Source organism: Erpetoichthys calabaricus, chromosome 14, assembly GCF_900747795.2.
Source record: "Erpetoichthys calabaricus chromosome 14, fErpCal1.3, whole genome shotgun sequence".
NCBI lineage: Eukaryota > Metazoa > Chordata > Cladistia > Polypteriformes > Polypteridae > Erpetoichthys > Erpetoichthys calabaricus.
Window position 1 is genome coordinate 83,375,661 of NC_041407.2, and position 20,757 is coordinate 83,396,417.

The window sequence follows — 20,757 nt, forward strand, 5'->3', positions numbered from 1 at the left end:
GAAGATTTAATTTCTTTTTCTGATCAATGAACATAAAGCCTACAGAATTTCATTTTGTGAACATAAAAATAAACAAGTAGCACCTGCAGTCTGCAGTTTATATATATATATATATATATATATATATATATATATATATATATATATATATATATATATATATATATATACAGTAATCCCTCCTCCATCGCGGGGGTTGCGTTCCAGAGCCACCCGCGAAATAAGGAAAAAATCAATACGTGCCCTTCGAGCTTTTAAGTATGCGAAGCACCGTGCAGCATGTCCTTCAGGAAGCAGCTGCACAGAAGGTAGCAACGTGAAGATAATCTTTCAGCATTTTTAGACGAGCGTCCGTATCGTCTAGGTGTGCAAACAGCCCCCCTGCTCAATCCCCCTACGTCAGGATCAGAGAAAGTCAGCGCAAGACAGAGAGAAAAGTAAGTTGGGTAGCTTCTCAGCCATCTGCCAATAGCGTCCCTTGTATGAAATCAACTGGGCAAACCAACTGAGGAAGCATGTACCAGAAATTAAAAGACCCATTGTCCGCTGAAATCCGCGAACCAGCAAAAAATCCGCGATATATATTTAAATATGCTTACATATAAAATCCGCGAAAGGCGAAGCGCGATATAGTGAGGGATTACTGTATATATATCCATCCATCCATTTACCAACCCGCTGAATCTGAACACAGGGTCACGGGGGTCTGCTGGAGCCAATCCCAGCCAACACAGGGCACAAGGCAGGAACCAATCCCGGGCAGGGTGCCAACCCACTGCAGTATATTATATATATATATATACCACTTTAATACAGAACATTAGAGGCTTTGACATGGCTGGTTATGTAAGAGCTTAGAGTTGAAAAAAATTATAAACAAAACAAATGAAAGATCAAGCATAAAACAGACAACAAAATGGATGTTCACAATCTTCCAAACAATGCTAAATGACAAAAAAAGAAATTCAGTGCAGACAAATTACAAGTTGTTAGTTTCTGCAACAAGTTTATAAGAGTTTGATTAACTGTCATTATACTCTGTTCCGATTATTTGTTGACTGTAGTCAAAAAATAATCAAGTTACTTGAACATGCTTGCTGCCATTTTTACATTGACCTTTTATTTTCACCTCATATGCAAATGAACAACCACATTTTATTCCCCTGAGGCACAATTAGTCTGCAAAGAGTCTAAAGTTGATAATGTAGTTGAAGGGATAGTAATAAATGGTAATTTTGTTTTTTTTTTTGAGAAAAGATTATTACAAAATACTCAGTTTTCACCTAGTCAACAAACTGGTGTTATACAAACAATTAATAAAAAAAGAATTCACTTTTCATTCAAAATAGTCTAAAGTGAAACTGACTTAAAGAACACAGAATGTTAAAAAATATACATTTTTAGGGGGTTGAAATGAATTTAGTTTTGTTAAGTTTGACTTGATTGCATGGAATGTTACATGCTTTAAATACATTCAATAAAAGTTTAAAAAAATAATTTATTTCCTGCAATCATCATTTCATATACATTTTTTAAGTATCAAATATATATCTGGTTTCCATGGTTCACACAGGCGTCTTGCATATTGCAAACTGCACTACATACTGTTTAAGATGGTGGGGCACATGGAGTCAAGCGTTTGGTAAACCTGCTCATGCCTGCTTAAGGTCTTAGCCATTCCCACCCTAAAGTAAAATAGCTTTTTGGGTATGGTTAGTAAACATAGCTAGCTACATTTTCATTGATTTATGTATTTTCTGAACACTGTTACTTTGACATTGTATTACTGGTGTCTGCAAACTATTCTGGAATCATCATAAAAAGGAAAAAATAACTCTGCAAGGGGCTTTGTTTCAACTCTAAGATACAGTAAAGGACACATTTAAAATACAATTATGTGCTTTTCCAACTAGCACCTAAACCAGTCTATTATTTGGAGCCCTTGTTTAGAATGAAAAATTATCCTGAAGTAGGCCATTGGCCTGTCTCATTTCCTTGATTTTTTCCACTATTTGTGGGAAATTCACAATAAAGATGTCAACCTAATGTGTATTTCTGAAAACTTTCACAACACATGGAGCCAAAGCAAAGTAAATCAGCACTAGAATCAAGGCAAGAATAAACTCTGGATGTGTACAAACTTCCACCACAGTAGCCTATCATTCAATAGTTCAAAGTCATCAATCAAACTAAAACACAACTTCAGGAAGTGAGAGGAAACTGCAGTATCATAAGAAAAACTAACACAAACGCATAAGAAATGTCACAGCAAAAGTCTTCAGGCTGTGAGCCCAGGACCCTGGAGCTATGCTTTGATGATATGTTATTCTGTCATTTTCCCCATAATACTGAATATATCATCAACTCAATGTCTTCATTTTCTGAACCTGTTTATTCCGATTTGAAGTTGGGTTGTGCCATAGCCTACTCCATCAGTACTGGGCTAATAGTGGAAACCAACTGTGGAAAAGAGCTCCAGTGGACTGAAAGTCACACTCGTGTGATGACCCACAGGATGTTTGTTGTTTTTCGCTTTTTCCAGCCAATATGTTTCTACTGTGTACTTTTGCCATTTTTAGAAGTACAATGTAATAATTAATTATTCATGTTCTCTCAAAATGCATTAACACTGTAGAAGCTGTTTATAGTTATCCAGATTAGATTTTCCCTTGACAAATATACAAGTCAATTTGTGAATTTTACATTTTAGAGGTATATTTTGCAACCTCTAAAGACAGGAATTATTAACTTTCTGTTGGCCTTAGAGCTATGCCAGGCTCCAAGAGTAAGGTAGTTTAAAAAAAGGTGATCAATAAATTGCCTAAAGTGAAATGCACTGGCTATTTAATGTAATTATCTTAGATGAAGACAACTGCATATTTGAAGTAAGTCTGTTAATCTCTTAAAAATGACCACACACAGAATTAATCAGGTACATCAGGCAATTTACCTGCACCAACTGCTCTGTGTGCTGATGGAGTTCCTCGAGGATAGGAAGAGTCTGTTCTGGTAAACAGTGCTCCAAAATTCGCTGAATTACACGACATCCATATGGGTGGGTAGAAAGCGCAAATACCTATAAGAAAAGAAAAATGATCAGAACTCACTTTTGAATAAGGAGATAGAATAAAGCTTTTAAACTGAAACCTGGCAAATTACTTTATGGGAGGAGACCAAAAATGAGCATTGCAAAACTCCAAGTCTCATAACGGTTTATGTTGAAACAAATCAAAACAGGGCTAATTTCTGAAGGCAGACCTGCAATCTCTTATTGTCCAAGCATAGGAACCTGCAGCTTGAAGGGTACCTGTGCAAAACCAACATTTGAGTCTGCTGTAAGAAGTTCTGGTTGAAATGTTTTCAGTGCCTGTCAGAACAACCACCCCAAGACTTAAGGGGGCACAAAGAATAAAAGCTAAGGAATCTTAAGATACCATCCAAACGGTATAAGCGTGCCAGGAAGGTGTCTGATATCCAACTGGCTGAAAGCAAAAACGTGTGCTTGAGATAGGTTTGGAGAGTCTATACAGACTGAGAAGCGTATCTTAAAATACTGAATGAACATTCCTACATTCCAGAGATTGACCATATTTAGAAATATATTTCATAAAAAAGACCATTTCAAAAGCTCTACAATTGAAATACTGGAGATGCACCTGGTTGGAAATGTCAGGTGTGTTCAGTAAGATAATACTTTGGGGTTAGAAAACTGGAGTGGTGGAGCCCATTTTTAAAGAGATGCACTAGATAGTGTGTTCATGGGTGGGTGGATGGATAGAACTTTATTGGTCCCTAGTGGGAAATTTGGCTTTGTAGTTTTAAAGAAGCTCATTAAATAAATAAATATACAAGCAAATACTGGTCTGAACACACACACACCAGAAAGACTTAAAGAAAAAAAAAGATCAGATGTCCAGTACTGCATTACACAGGCATGATGCCGTTTGTATAAAGGAGCCAGAGACACCTTTGACATACTTCTGCTGAATAATTTTCTGAAGTGGTCAGTTCTAGTGTGTCAGAGAGAGGATGGGCAATATTCATAATGCCACTCAATTTTGTTTGTTATGTCTGGTCACTCCAGCCGATAGCTGAAATTAGGTCCCAGAACAGCAACGTATTAACAGCTGACCCTGACTGTCTAACTATGGATCAGCTATTTGTACTACAAGGTCATTTAAGAGTTCATTGGAGTATGCCAATTCTACTTGCATGGTTTCATGAAGGAGCTATTATAGCATGTGGTTCAGTACTATATAAAACTAGTATTAGCATGTGTGGGCATTATTTATACTTGGCACAAGATGCATCAGTTTAGCAATCATTGAACTGAACCAAATCTGTTTGCACCCACAGAACACTGCAGAATACCAGGCACAGTTTTGAATCAATTGGGGTGCAATTTAGTACGGGGGCCAGGAAATCTCTAGTGTTAGAATTAAATCAACACATGCAGAAGACATAAACGACCTACAGTGTATGCTGCAAACCATGAAAAGAAATCCTGCCATTAAAGATTTTAATTAATCATACTTTGTTAGAACATTAGAACACTCTAGACGAGAACAGGCCATTCAGCCCAACAAAGCTCGCCAGTCCTATCCACTTATTTCTTCCAAAAAAGAACTGTTGCACTTGGTAGACTTAAAACTTGTGCATTTCTCATCAGAATTCAGCTACTTCCAAGCTGGCAGTAAAATCACAATGGCTCAAGACTATCTTGTTGGCTACTTTTAGTTTGGCATCAACTTATAGATTTTCTTCATTTACAGAAGAGTCACGACTAAAGGCCTCTTCTGCTGTACAATATATCTTAAAGACCAGACATTTATATCTCAGTTATAAACTACTACTTCTACAACTGTTAGAGGAGGAAATGTGCAAGATAAATCAATATTTACTCTAATTTTTATATGTAAATGTACTGTTTTAGACATGCTTTGTAATGAGCAATCTAAATACTTTAAGGCTGTCCATAACAGGCTTTAATTTAGTTTCTTTTTAGTTGCCCTTGAATATTTTCTTCTACCTTAAACATATATAAAGAGGCAAAATGGCACAAACACTGCTATGAAAATGACAGACATAACTTACCTGTCCTTTAAAGGCATCAATGATGAACTGCAATGAGTGAGGCTGAACACACTCAATGCATTTTTGAACAACATGGTTTCCATTTTGGTCTTTGACACACTTCAAAACATGGCCATCCAATTCCCGTACCATTTCACTCTAGAAAACAGGGGAAGAAAGTGGACAAATAACAGTAAACCCGAACATAACAAGCACATCATTATTAATTCTGCAAAATACTATAAAATTATTAGTAAATTACTTAAAACAGATTCAAAGCAACTGGTATAGAAACCTAGTATCACAGGGCCAGACATGTCTGGAGACAACTCATTAAAAAGCTTGTAGTGAAGCTACACCTACGAGGCTTCTTCCTAAAATACCCGCCCCCATTTCCAACAGTCCATGCAATTACAAAAGTTTCAAGAAGACCAGAAACAAAACTGAACAAAAGACTTGACAGTGAGAGAGCTCAACAGCAAAAGGTCACTGAAGGTCAATGATTGTTTTTTACACTGTAATGAAGTCTGTGACAGATGTACACATAGACCATTGCTGATACTTGGTTCCGAGTGTTTAGATGTTCTATCAGAAAGTGGATGCTTTGTAGCCTTGTTTGTTGTTCTATTGGTGTTTAAGGCAGATTTGTTGCTTTGGGTGTGTCGAGTACTGAAATCTGCATACCCTGCAGCTCTTCATTATTGACTCTCTTAACGACACGTCTTTTTACGATCTTTTACAAGGGTGTGACACACTGTTTGCTTCGAACACATATAGTGCATCCGGAAAGTATTCACAGCACATCATTTTTTCCACATTTTGTTATGTTACAGCCTTATTCCAAAATGGATTAAATTCATTTTTTTCCCTTAGAATTCTACACACAACACCCCATAATGACAACATGAAAAAAGTTTACTTGAGGTTTTTGCAAATTTATTAAAAATAAAAAAATTGAGAAAGCACATAAGTATTAACAGCCTTTGCCATGAAGCTCGAAATTGAGCTCAGGTGCATCCTGTTTCCCCTGATCATCCTTGAGATGTTTCTGCAGCTTCATTGGAGTCCACCTGTGGTAAATTCAGTGGATTGGACATGATTTGGAAAGGCACACACCTGTCTATATAAGGTCCCACAGTTGACAGTTCACGTCAGAGCACAAACCAAGCATGAAGTCAAAGGAATTGTCTGTAGACCTCCGAGACAGGATTGTCTCGAGGCACAAATCTGGGGAAGGTTACAGAAAAATTTCTGCTGCTTTGAAGGTCCCAATGAGCACAGTGGCCTCCATCATCCGTAAGTGGAAGAATTACAAAACCACCAGGACTCTTCCTAGAGCTGGCCGGCCATCTAAACTGAGCGATCGGGGGAGAAGGACCTTAGTCAGGGAGGTGACCAAGAACCCGATGGTCACTCTGTCAGAGCTCCAGAGGTCCTCTGTTGAGAGAGGAGAACCTTCTAGGAGGACAACCATCTCTGCAGTAATCCACCAATCAGGCCTGTATGGTAGAGTGGCCAAACAGAAGACACTCCTTAGTAAAAGGCACATGGCAGCCCGCCTGGAATTTTCCAAAAGGCACATGAAGGACTCTCAGACCATGAGAAAGAAAATTCTCTGGTCTGATGAGACAAAGATTGAACTCTTTGGTGTGAATGCCAGGCGTTACGTTTGGAGGAAACCTGGCACCATCCCTACAGTGAAGCATGGTGGTGGCAGCATCATGCTGTGGGGATGTTTTTCAGCGGCAGGAACTGGGAGACTAGTCAGGATAAAGGGAAAGATGACTGCAGCAATGTACAGAGACATCCCGGATGAAAACCTGCTCCAGAGCGCTCTTGACCTCAGACTGGGGTGACAGTTCATCTTTCAGCAGGACAACGACCCTCAGCACACAGCCAAGATATCAAAGGAGTGGCTTCAGGACAACTCTGTGAATGTCCTTGAGTGGCCCAGCCACAGCCAAGACTTGAATCAGATTGAACATCTCTGGAGAGATATTAAAACGGCTGTGCACCGACGCTTCCCATCCAACTCGATGGAGCTTGAGAGGTGCTGCAAAGAGGAACGGGCGAAACTGGCCAAGGATAGGTGTGCCAAGCTTGTGGCATCATATTCAAAAAGACTTGAGGCTGTAATTGCTGCCAAAGGTTCATCAACAAAGTATTGAGCAAAGGCTGTGAATACTTATGTACATGTGATTTCTCAGTTTTTTTATTTTTTAATAAATTTGCAAAAACCTCAAGTAAACTTTTTTCATGTTGTCATTATGGGGTGTTGTGTGCAGAATTCTGAGGAAAAAATGAATTTAATCCATTTTGGAATAAGGCTGTAACATAACAAAAGGTGGAAACGGTGATGCGCTGTGAATACTTTCTGGATGCACTGTAGTTTACAGTTCATATTTTTCAGACATAGCTGCTAATTCTTTTAATCATACACTGACTCAGACACTGTCATCATAACTGAACAACAGAGTGCACAAACAGCACCTGTGACAACATAAAGTTCACTTTTACCACTAGTCCATTGGGGTCTTTGAATGCCAATATATAATTAGATTTTACAGAAAGGTCTCCCTCTTGCCAAAGGTTCTGTATATTTTTTAACATATGTAATGTGGTCTTCTGTACACGTAGCATATATTAATAAGTTTAATAGGGGCTTTATAGGAGACTTTGACTGTAGAAAGTTTATTGTAATCAGAAGCCGACTCTCTTCCGGACCAGGTTAACAAGAGCTCCACTGATCTTTACAATTCAAAATCACTGCCCCTACTTTAAGAACTGCCTTCATGATATGTTGAATTGGTTTAGAAATATGACATTCAGAGAGATGTTTAATCATTCCCAGTCATGCATCTGGGCCATGGAGACTAACAGAAATCATACTGCAGTGCTGAGATTTTTGGTACCCCACCTATTGAAATGAGCAAAAGCAATTCACTTGCTAACACCATCTATTGTGATGCAATCAGTTGAGGATTTTCTAATAAAATGTGTTATGCCACAATATTTGCCCTTGGTGTATCAAAAATAAACTGCAATATTCAAATAATGTAAAACTTATCTGTTTTTTACCCTCTTAAACACTAATACTGCTGAAGTTTATGGCTACACATTGTTTTCAAGGTGACAGCATTATTTTACTATAGTAGCTTTGCTAGCTACATACAGTAGTAGGCTAAACTTCAAAACAATCCTTCTTGAGTGTTTATGCCTATGTTGATTAATATTTTTAAACTTTAATTTTATTATCTTACATTGCACTGAAAAGAAGTTTCTTTTTACATGATACAGTATGCCTATGGTGCCACAAGACACATTATTTGATTGATTTAACCCCTGATTAGCTCTGGGCTTCCTGTGCAGTTGTGTAGGATTAAGCTCTATCTGCGCCAGTCTGTTGCATATGCACTTTCTGGGATATTTTTTGAAAATACTATGGATTTTATCTGTACTATAAATCACACATTACAAACCTCTTCATTGTACTTAACCTCATGTAAGCTGCCAGTGCGACCCTGCTAATTTTTTTTTCTGCTGCTGGCCCACAAATCAAGCAGTATTGCTGCATTTTAAGCCACAAAACACACTTGTCTCACAAATATCCCCCACTAACTGCCAATAGCATGACATTGTATAATGAAGGCACAAAATCACTGAAAAAGATGACTACTGCAAGTGTATACTATATTATGGCTCAGCAGTAGTAAAGGCTTGAGCTGGGAGAACGTTTTGCCCAAGTTAAGCTCCGTCATGGGGGAATGGGACAGCAGACTGCTTGTGCTGATCGACACTTTTTCAAAACAGAAGACGCTGATGGAGAGGTGCGAAGGAATTTAAGGAGTGCCGGGATTACGAGTTTTTTCGTTGCTTCAGGGATTCTAGTGTTAAGGACTCTTTGAAAACTATACAGTACTATGCAGTACTCAAAAAATAAGAAAATACATAAAGAAACATTTTAATTGTCAGTATTTATTTTGATAATGTTTATTTATCAAGGGACAGTTTCCAGCTCTCCAAACTTTTTATCTGATAAATATGATGCTGACATACTGAGTGTTAACTTCTTAACGTATCCGAACTGTTACATATACTCCCACATTTGCAAAAATATCCCAAAAATAACAAAACATTGGCAAGTAATAAACAAATAGGAGGAATAAAAAGTAGAAAAGCATTGAAACTTACAATTACCTGTTGATCCGACGGAATGAACTCAAGGGCTTTCTGAATAACTCTGCAGCCATACATCTGCAAAGCAAGAGACAGGACATGGCCACGGATTCGCTCAGCCAGGGCTAGTTTCTGGTCCAGACTGCCAAACTGGTTTAGGGAAAACAGGAAGAAAATGAATAAATAACATTTTATTTATTTATTCATATTATATATATATATATATATATATATATATATATATACACACACAGTACTGTGCAAAAGTTTTGGGTAGGTGTGAAAAAATGCTGTAAACAAAGAATGCTTTCAAAAATGGAACTGTTAATCATTTATTTTCATCCATCAACAAAATGCAGTGAATGAACAAAAGAGAAATCTAACTCAAATCAGTAATTTGTGTGACCACCCTTTGCCTTCAAAACAGCATCAATTCTTCTAGGTACACTTGCACACAGTTTTTGAAGGAACTCGGCTGGTAGGTTGTTCCAAACATCTTGGAGAACTAACCACAGATCTTCTGTGGATGTAGGCTTCCTCACATCCTTCTGTCTCTTCATGTAATCCCAGACACACTCGATGATGTTGAGATCAGGGCTCTGTGGGGGCCATACCATCACTTCCAGGACTTTGGCTGTATGTTTGGGGTCGTTGTCCTGCTGCAGAATAAATTTGGGGCCAATCATACGCCTCCCTGATGGTATTGCATGATGGATAAGTATCTGCCTGTATTTCTCAGCATTGAGAACACCATTAATCCTGACCAAATCTCCAACTCCATTTGCAGAATTGCAGCCCCAGACGTTCAAGGAACCTCCACCATGCTTCACTGTTGCCTGCAGACACTCATTGTACTGCTCTCCAGCCCTTCGGACGAACAAACTGCCTTCTGCTAAAGCCAAATATTTCAAATTTTGACTCATCAGTCCAGAGCACCTGCTGCCATTTTTCTGCACTCCAGTTCCTATGTTTTCGTGCATACTTGAGTCGCTTGGCCTTGTTTCCATGTCGGAGGTATGGCTTTTTGGCTGCAACTCTTCCATGAAGACCGCTTCTGGCCAGACTTCTCCGGACAGTAGATGGGTGTACCTGGGTCCTACTGGTTTCTGCCAGTTCTGAGCTGATGGCACTGCTGGACATCTTCCGATTTCGAAGGGTAATAAGCTTGATGTGTCTTTCATCTGCTGCACTAAGTTTCCTTGGCCGACCACTGCGTCTACAATCCTCAACGTTGCCCGTTTCTTTGTGCTTCTTCAAAAGAGCTTTAACAGCACATCTTGAAACCCCAGTCTGCTTTGAAATCTTTGTCTGGGGGAGACCTTGCTGATGCAGTATAACTACCTTGTGTCTTGTTGCTGTGCTCAATCTTGCCATGACATGAAACTGTCTTCCACAACCTCACCTTGGTAGCAGAGTTTGGCTGTTCCTCACCCAGTTTTAAGCCTCCTACACAGCTGTTTCTGTTTCAGTTAATGACTGTGTTTCAACCTCCGTGTGACATTGATGATCATTAGCACCTGTTTGGTATAATTGGTTGGTCATACACCTGACTAGAATCCTACAAAATCCTTGACTTTGTGCAAATGTACCTATAAGAATTGATGCTGGTTTGAAAGCAAAAGGTAGTTAACACCAAATATTGATTTGATTTACATTTTTCTTTTGTTCGCTCACTTTGCATTTTGTAAGTTGATAACAATAAACAATCATTATTTATATTTCTGAAAGCATTCTTTGTTTACAGCATTTTTTTACACCTGCCTAAAACTTTTGCACAGTACTCTGTATATTATATACACACATACAGTGGGGCAAAAAAGTATTTAGTCAGCCACCAATTCTGCAAGTTCTCCCACTTAAAAAGATGAGAGAGGCCTGTAATTTTCATCATAGGTATACCTCAACTATGAGAGACAAAATGAGAAAAAAAATCCAGAAAATCACATTGTCTGATTTTTAAAGAATTTATTTGCAAATTCTGGTGGAAAATAAGTATTTGGACACCTACAAACAAACAAGATTTCTGGCTCTCACAGACCTGTAACTTCTTCTGTAAGAGGCTCCTCTGTCCTCCACTCGTTACCTGTATTAATGGCACCTGTTTGAACTCATTATCAATATAAAAGACACCTGTCCACAACCTCAAACAGTCACACTCCAAACTCCACTATGGCCAAGACCAAAGAGCTGTCAAAGGTCACCAGAAACAAAATTGTAGACCTGCACCAGGCTGGGAAGACTGAATCTACAATAGGTAAGCAGCTTGGTGTGAAGAAATCAACTGTGGGAGCAATTATTATAAAATGGAAGACATACAAGACCACTGATAATCTCCCTCGATCTGGGGCTCCATGCAAGATCTCACCCCGTGGGTTCAAAATGATCACAATAACGGTGCACAAAAATCCCAGAACCACACGGGGGACCTAGTGAATGACCTGCAGAGAGCTGGGACCAAAGTAACAAAGGCTACCATCAGTAACACACTACGCCGCCAGGGACTCAAATCCTGCAGTGCCAGACGTGTCCCCCTGCTTAAGCCAGTACATGTGCAGGCCTGTCTGAAGTTTGCTAGAGAGCATTTGGATGATCCAGAAGAGGAATGAAACCAAAATAGAACTTTTTTGTAAAAACTCTACTCGTCGTGTTTGGAGGAGAAAGAATGCTGAGTTGCATCCAAAGAACACCATACCTACTGTAAAGCATGGGGGTGGAAACATCATGCTTTGGGGCTGTTTTTCTGCAAAGGGACCAGGACGACTGATCCATGTAAAGGAAAGAATGAATGGAGCCATGTATCGTCAGATTTTGAGTGAAAACCTCCTTCCATCAGCAAGGGCATTGAAGATGAAACATGGCTGGGTCTTTCATCATGACAATGATCCCAAACACACCGCCCGGGTAATGAAGGAGTGGCTTCGTAAGAAGCATTTCAAGGTCCTGGAGTGGCCTAGCCAGTCTCCAGATTTCAACCCCATAGAAAATCTTTGGAGGGAGTTGAAAGTCAGTGTTGCCCAGCGACAGCCCCAAAACATCACTGCTCTAGAGGAGATCTGCATGGAGGAATGGGCCAAAATACCAGCAACAGTGTGTGAAAACCTTGTGAAGACTTACAGAAAACGTTTGACCTCTGTCATTGCCAACAAAGGGTATTGTAAAGGACAGCCGGGTTCCATGCCCGGCAGGGACGCCTCTGCTGCATCTGTTCCGGGGGAGCAGCCATGCACTGTTCAATACCTCCCCCGGGACGCTTGGGGGCAGCCTCCCTGGCAGTCAATGATTCCCCAACCCGGCACATGGCTCCATGGGAGATGGAGTCCTCCACAGCCTGGTTGGGGGCTCGGATGGCTGCCAGGGGGAGCTGCATGGACTTGGCAGCCCGGCTGGTCAATTCCTCAGCCCCACCCGGAAATGCAATTATGTCCAGGTGATCAAGCACCTGGAATGCTTCCGGGTGGGGTATAAAAAAGGCCAGCCACCACCACTAAGGAGAGCCAGAGTCGGGAGGAAGGAGGACTAAGCTTGTGGAGGAGTGGTGGGAGAGGAGAAAGAGTGCTGTTGTTGTTGTGGACTTGTGTTTTGTGGGACTGTGTATTACCTGTGGGTCACAGGGAAGACGTGCGCCCACGGGAGAAGAAAATAAAAAGTCCATTGATTTTATACGTGCCTCTGTGTCCTTCTGTGCCGGGTCAGGCGCTTATATAGCGCCTTATTACAGTATATAACAAAGTATTGAGATGAACTTTTGTTATTGACCAAATACTTTTTTTCCACCATAATTTGCAAATAAATTCTTCAAAAATAAGACCATGTGATTTTCTGGATTTTTTTTTCTCATTTTGTCTCTCATAGTTGAGGTATACCTATGATGAAAATTACAGGCCTCTCTCATCTTTTTAAGTGGGAGAACTTGCACAATTGGTGGCTGACTAAATACTTTTTTGCCCCACAGTGTGTATATATATATATATAACGCAGTACTATGTAAAAGCCTTAGGTCATATAAAAAATATTTTAAGGCTTGCTCATAAAAACAAAATAAATAATAATAAAATAAACAATGCTATAAAAAAGTAACAATCATTTCTTGCATTTGTTAAGAATATTTTAATACCTTATGAAATGGCTAGCCCACCACAGGTTTAGATTTCAAACCTCTCCTAAAAGCACCTCACAACATTCCTTGTATTTTTAAAATTCTGCTAACATCATATGAGATTCAAATTAATGTGTTAGTAATTAGATAATTTACACCACTGGAATGTCTGGCTTAACAAATAAATGGGTGTACTGGATGGTAAAATTTAACACCTTTTGTTGTAGGAATAAATAAAAATGAATTTATTTACACCTGTTCTGTGTTTAATTTACACACAGTACGCTCACACTAACAAAGTGAAAATTAAATTCTAAAACAGTAAAATGCCTGAAGTAGATAAGTGAACCTGCCCCTTCCAAAATGCATTCTAAACCTGCTTGCTTTATACATCAACCAACAAACTGTCACCAACCCTATGACCAACTGTGCTGAATTTATTTACTTCAGAATAAAATCTGAAGTTTCTGAAGTACTAAAATACTTAGATAGGAGTTTAAAGGAAATATGCTATGGCTAGAAAGCTGCTATCAAAAGAAATACTAGATAAGGTTATACAAAGAGACAAGTCATGAGATTTCAGAGGCTTTAACTATACCACTGAGCATGTACATGATGATCATTAGAATGCAGAAGATTTATGGCACTACTCAGACCTTCCCTATAGCAGCATATGCTTACCAACTGGATAATCAAGCAAGAGGGAAGCTACTAAGAGGCTGATGGCATCTTTGAAGAAGCTACAAGCCCATATGGCAAAGAGTGGTCAATGGGAGCATGTGCCTACAATCTCTCAAGTGTCCAACAAATTTGTTTTGTGTGTGAGGGTGGAAAGAAAAAAAAACACCTCCTTAGTCATTTCTGACTTAAACTCTAAAAATCCACCAGAGGGTGCACTTGATAAGTTTGCTTCTTATTCAGTATAAACTGACCTTTCCATTATGTCCTTCCTTTAAGAAAGGCACAGCATAGTATTTAAAATTTTGAAAACTGTGTGCAAACCAAAACACCAATGATTTTTAAACAATTGTGAACACAGAATTATTCAGTAGTGTATGCCCACTTTTTGCCTCCAAGGCCTCTCCTTGTATTGGACAGTAAACCAGTGATATGCCCCTATTCAGTACAAATTCAGCTTTCTATTCATGTCACACATTATGCAAAAAAAATATTAAACAGTATTGAAATAGGGTGCTAAGAGAAAATAAAAGACAAAAATGCAACTCTTCACACATGTAAAAATGCAGACATTAAATTAACACAAAAAAAAACTTATTGAACTGATAAAAGTTACTTTTAGCCTCTTAATGTCTTCTTTAAAAGGGGATGTCCACTTTAATGGCAGCCCCCTCACTAGTGCTTTTGTATTTTTTTACCTCCCGGATATCTACTTGTATTTGACAGTAAAGCAGTGATTGACTGAATTATCATTACATGTTTTAGGTCCTCTAATTCCAAATACCATATACACTCGCGTTTTAAGTTCTCCTGCGGATAAGTCGGGGCTTGATTTTACTGTATAATTTCCGCTATTTTATAATGTCGGTCGTAAAAGAATAATGCGGAAAACCTACGCTATTGGTCCAAGAGATTATGATATGCTAAAGCCCACCCGAGAAAGTAACCATGGGGCACACTGCCTTTTATTCCCCTATGTATTGTGCCTACGTGACCACACGGTAATACATGAACTATTCCTGAAGCGACGTTTGCACTGTTTTGCATTTTTTGTATCTCACACCTACATCTCACTGTACCTTTATCGTAAGAGCATCCCTTATCTACAATGGAGTGTTCGATCAGAAGAAATAATGTAGCTGGTTTTAAATTAAAAGTCATTGAAGTAGTGAAAGAAATCGGTAACTGCACTGCTGCAACAAAATTCGATGTGTCTGAGAAACTGGTGAGAGATTGGAGGAAGCAAGATGACGTTTAAAAAAAAAAAAAAAAAATTTAAGTGTCATATTTTTTGAACGGTCGTATAAGTTGGGGTCTGATTTTATGATCGATTTTCAAGGTTTCAACACCCAACTTATATACAAGTATATACTGTGAACTTACCATTCATATCAAGCACTATGTAAAACATCAGGCTGTACTGAAGTTAATATAAAGTATAGAAACTAGACTGCAAATAGGCAAAGAGAACAGCGGAAACCCTCGAAATCTTTATTGTAAAAACTATGCAGACAGAGCAAATGAAAAACAAAACCCTTTTGGAAATGAAAAAAGTTAATGGGTGTCTGCGCTGAATTTATTTACCATAATACCCATTCACTCACTGTAGCACTGATTAGTACTTGTAAAGAGCTTTGCATAATGTTTTGTACACCACGGGTTGCATCCTTTAATCTGCCCAATGGCACAATAAAAGATAATGACTGACCAGGCCCCCATGCCTAGTGTGACCACAGAAAATGACTGTATATATGATTTAAACACAGACATAAAATGAAAAGTACATTAAATAAGCTGATTAACTATTTTCACATGGAAACTCTGAAATGTATTGACACTTACAACTGGTCAGTAATTAACAGATTTAAAATAATAATAATAATAATAATAATTCTTTGCATTTATATAGCGCTTTTCTCACTACTCAAAGCGCTCAGCAATTGCAGGTTAAGGACCTTGCTGAAGGGCCCAACAGAGCAGAGTCCCTATTGGCATTTACGGGATTCGAACCGGCAACCTTCCGATTGCTAGTGCAGATCCCTAGCCTCAGAGCCACCACTCCGCATGTGGATTTATAAAGCAATCCATTCCCAGTGATATGCTGCTAGAATCAGTAGATTCTCTTTTTGTGAATAACGAAGTGTACTGACACAGCAAACCAATCTACAATAAAAATATTAATTATAGTAAGAGTATGGAGAACCCAAGTACCAACTCACTTGATCAGAAAAGGTTAAAAAAGTAACATTAAATCTCACTTAGGCTTTTCTAAAAGTCTTCTTAAAGACGCTGTGGCCAAGTGGTAAAGGTGCTTTGGTTAGCTTGTGGCTGGTACCATTTTGCAAACCCCCAGTATAACCCGTCACGATTCACGGCAGAAGGAAAGATAGCTGGTACAGACTGGAGTTTTAATAAGTAATCCCAGGATTATTGCCTTCGCTATCTACTAGTTTTGGAAACATTACATCTAGTAACTGAAGCAAACAGTATTAAATAAAATAATAACACTACTTTAAATATGAATTAACCTTTGTAAAATATATAGTCACATTACTTGGATAATACTGAGATACAGTAAATGTTACAATGTTGGATTACTTTATGTGAATACTCAACACCAGGTCTTGAATTATTACTGCTTAAAAATCATTCAATCTTAATTAGATAAAATAAGTCCAAGGGTAGAACATGAAAAACACAACTTCTTAATTCAAAACTTCTTACATTAAAATGTAACATATCCTGTTAGTTGCTGGCTTTTGATTAATAGTCATGGAAACAATCTGACTGACTAATGAGGTTTAGGAAATATGCGGTGTAGCTTGCTTCACATACAGTATCTCTGAAACTTAAAAAATACAGAGCATATGTTTTATGTATTTATCTTCATATCATCATGACACATATATTCACACATAAGAAAAAATACAAAATTATGCCAGAACTCACCTCAAAGAACTTTTGGATAACATAATTGCCAAAAACATCTACCATGAGTTGGTATGCAGCCTGCAGAATTTCATTGAATACCAGCTGACGTTCAGCTGGAGTAGCCCGCTCAAGCTTCAGCTGGATGAACCTTTATTTAAAAAAAAAAAAAAAAAATACATAAAGAAACACTGATCACATTTAATTCAAAACAAAAATTTAAAGTCAGTGAAAATTATACGTTTTATTGGCTAACTGAACAGACTACAATATGCAAGCTTTCAAGGCAGCTAAGGACCCTAGAAAGCTTGCATACTGTAGTCTGTTCATTTAGCCAATAAAGAGTGTTGTTTTGTTTGACTTCTCATTGCATCCATAATGGCTAACATGGTATAACACTCTGAATTAAAATAGGATTATTACAATATTACATACACTAGCAAGCTGAAGACTCCCTAGCAGTTTCACTATTTTCATGAACTTGGAGAGGCATCAGCTCTTAAGAATTACCCAGTGCAGAGGATGTTGACTCACCTGCGTTGCGGCCCCACTGGCTTTCGTAAGAAGACACTGGTGATACCATCTTAGCCATATCGCTGGCATATAAAAGTATCTATCTATCTATCTATCTATCTATCTATCTATCTATCTATCTATCTATCTATGTCCTATTAATCTCTGTCTCGAGAAAGTACCTCCAGAAAGACAGTGTTTTAGTGAAAACTTCAAGCCTTGCCCTTCGTTGCTGAGGTGTTTCACTTGCACATTGTTGAGCTGCAGTGACTGCTTCATTTCAACATTGTATCCCGTCGCGTCATCTGTGTCAATGCGTGGTGGCATTTGTGGCACACAGGTCTTTCATGGTAAGACGTGAGGTGTATGCAACCGCCAAAAAATTTAAAAGTGGATGCACATCCATCCAGTGGCTGTGGTTGAGCAGACTGCTCCATATACACACAGGTCTTTCATTTATAAATGTCTAATTCTGTAAAATTCTTCTCAGTTTCAGCTTAGCTCAAAGGTTAAAAAAATAGTAATGTAAGATCATTTTCGAAGTGCACTACACGATGACTGATGTGAATGAGTGATGATGAATTTATTAATTTCTGTAAAATAACTTGATAATTGGCTATGATTGTAATTCTGAAGATAACAGACTATTATAAAATATATTACATAGACAACTATTTAAACTTGAGTATGCCTGCATTTACAACAAACATTTCAGCACAACATACGTACACAGATTACCGATAAATACTGCCACATTAAAAACTTCATGAACAAACTTAAAAAAATCAAAAACTATTATGCAATAAAAATCAGGACCAGTATGCAAAATAAACATCTCTGATTCAAAGCAATACTAAAAATGGACACATCAGGAATTCAAGCAACTACACATTCTAACTCAAGAAATCAAGACATCCATCCATTATCCAACCCGCTATATCCCAACACAAGGTCACGGGGGTCTGCTAGAGCCAACCCCAGCCAACACAGGGCTCAAGGCAGGAACAAACCCTGGGCAGGGCGCCAGCCCATTGCAGGACACACACACATACAAACACACCAAGCACAGACTAGGGACAATTTAGGATCACCAATGCACCTAACCTGTATGTCTTTGGACTGTGGGAGGAAACCCACGCAGACACGGGGAGAACATGCAAACTCCATGCAGGGCCACCGTGCCGCCAAATCAAGACATTTCTTTTTGAAAAAGAAGCCATGTAAATAAACTGACATGAATGTGCAAAGATGTCAAAGAGCTTTTGTCACGTGCCACTATCTTTCACAACTTTTTACTGTAGATTCCACTAATATACCAAAAAAGAGCATACATTTTCTGACAGTAAATACTCATGTAGTACTCATGTAATAAATGCTTTATCTTTCATATTATTGGCATAATTAACTGGTGGAAACTGAATGAGTATTTCCATTGGTTCAGATGGAGACAAACTTGTCATTCTGTCAAATCAGAAATCTTAAAAACTTTTATTAGTAGGTCACTAACTCTTTATTCAATAGTTTTCGCTGGCAAATTGAATCCAAGATGATTACATCACCCCCTATCTCATGCACACATAAGATCATGTATAAAGGCCTCCTTTACACCTTGCATGAACGAGTTTTCATTGATCTGGTTGTGATTGACTGTGGTCGGATCAGTCAGACCACGTCTGGAAGTGGTCAGAAACAGATAAAGTGTGTAAAAGCAAATGCATTTTCTATTGACATATAACCACATAAGTGAAAGAAAGCTGGTTTATAATCTGCATGAAGAAGATGACACTGGATCTCAATCCAGATCCAATTTGAACACCAGTGTCACTTTTTAAAGGCAAGTATAAATGTATATCCGGCTATAACTGAGAAAGAGTAATGATGTTAATGCTAGGTTTAAACAAGAGTGGGAGAAATAAAAGTGGTAGTAGAAAGTAGTATTGCCACGTGCACACGATACATTCAAATTCTTACTGGTAAGTTAGAATATTAAACTCATACTACTACTGGAAGACTTAGTATAAAGTAAAGATAAATGCAATTTGATTTTGAAAGCTCAGTTTCAAACAAGCTACTGGGAAATATTAAAAGGTTTATACTAACAGAATACAAACCTAGATCCATGCTGGTCCTGGGAGAATTCCATTATGTGTCCAGCAATCTCTCGAAGCTGTAGATTTGGGTAACGGTTATTTCTGAAGTCTTCGAGGAGACGACTGCGTCCAGAAGGCATAACATCTGACATGCCGTAGCGTAATCGAGAAGAAGGGAAAAGTTGACTGCTTGGACTGAATAAGCTTGAACCACTATTGGCACTACGGTATTTGGCCTCTGCTCCGGGAGCTGCAGAAATGTAACGGCCACTTCCATTTGTGAGACCCCCTATCAATAATCCAATACACAAAATATCAGCATTTATGCAAGTGTTTACAGATATTGAAATATAATAAATAGCATCACCGAGTACTTAAGAATACTTCTGAACAGATCTGAGCATAAAGGTAAATATAAAGAATAACTTGAGCAAATGGGAGTAATAAAAGAGCAAAGAAAAAAATCAATGAAATCTATACAAGATAATGAATTAAAGATAACTTCATTGCATAATAACTGAAGTTTTGTTTCACAAATGCATATGTTTCCAATTAAAGTACATTGCTATTATATTAAGTATTTGTGCCAAAACATCATGCTAGTAATAAACAAGATGTACAGCCTTAACTTTAATTATAAAGATAAATTTCACATTTACCCAGATTAAGACTGGAGGATGACCCATGTGTTGAAAGAGATGGAGGTGGTGTAAGGGAGTGGCTAGGCCCCTGATTGGGAAGTGGCATGCCCACTGGGCCAGGAGAGGAGGAGAAGCCTAGACCATTATAAAAGCCATGTCCGATGGGAGTTAAGCTGCTGGAGGTCCTTTTATAAAGCTCTGAGCTGCCAGTAAGAGAGTCACGTCGAGAGCCACTACCAGTGTTTGAATTTGCAACTGAAAACATAGAAGAGTCGGATTTATGTGTTTACAAAGGGAAAATACACATATAACAATTACATTTTAAATTATGGTTTATTTGCAAGATGGCTTACAAATAAAAACTCTAAAATACAAAATTAACATTACATATGGTTGATATTAAAAACCACAAACTCATTTTTAATTATTCACTTAGCTAAAGCTTATACTAATATAAACTTAAATGTCACAAATGCATCACAAGTGTATCCTTAAAGGAATAAGTTTGGTATTTTTCAAGTTATTTCATTTTACAAGGAGACTGTACACTTTACTCCGCCAC

The 20,757-nt window shown here is 38.3% G+C and overlaps 1 protein-coding gene across 12 annotated transcripts in view; it reads right to left on the reverse strand.

The window, feature by feature from the left end:
- pum1 (pumilio RNA-binding family member 1) overlaps nt 1-20,757 on the reverse strand; it is a 139,891-nt gene that overhangs the window by 11,372 nt on the left and 107,762 nt on the right. For all 12 annotated transcript variants that reach the window (XM_028819712.2, XM_028819704.2, XM_028819710.2 and 9 more), the window contains exons 14-19: nt 20,214-20,450; nt 19,576-19,843; nt 16,973-17,102; nt 9,265-9,399; nt 5,095-5,232; nt 2,951-3,076 (exon numbers count right to left, since the gene is read on the reverse strand). In XM_028819712.2, the coding sequence (XP_028675545.1) occupies nt 2,951-3,076; nt 5,095-5,232; nt 9,265-9,399; nt 16,973-17,102; nt 19,576-19,843; nt 20,214-20,450 (1,034 nt within the window). The remainder of the gene's footprint in view (nt 1-2,950; nt 3,077-5,094; nt 5,233-9,264; nt 9,400-16,972; nt 17,103-19,575; nt 19,844-20,213; nt 20,451-20,757) is intronic.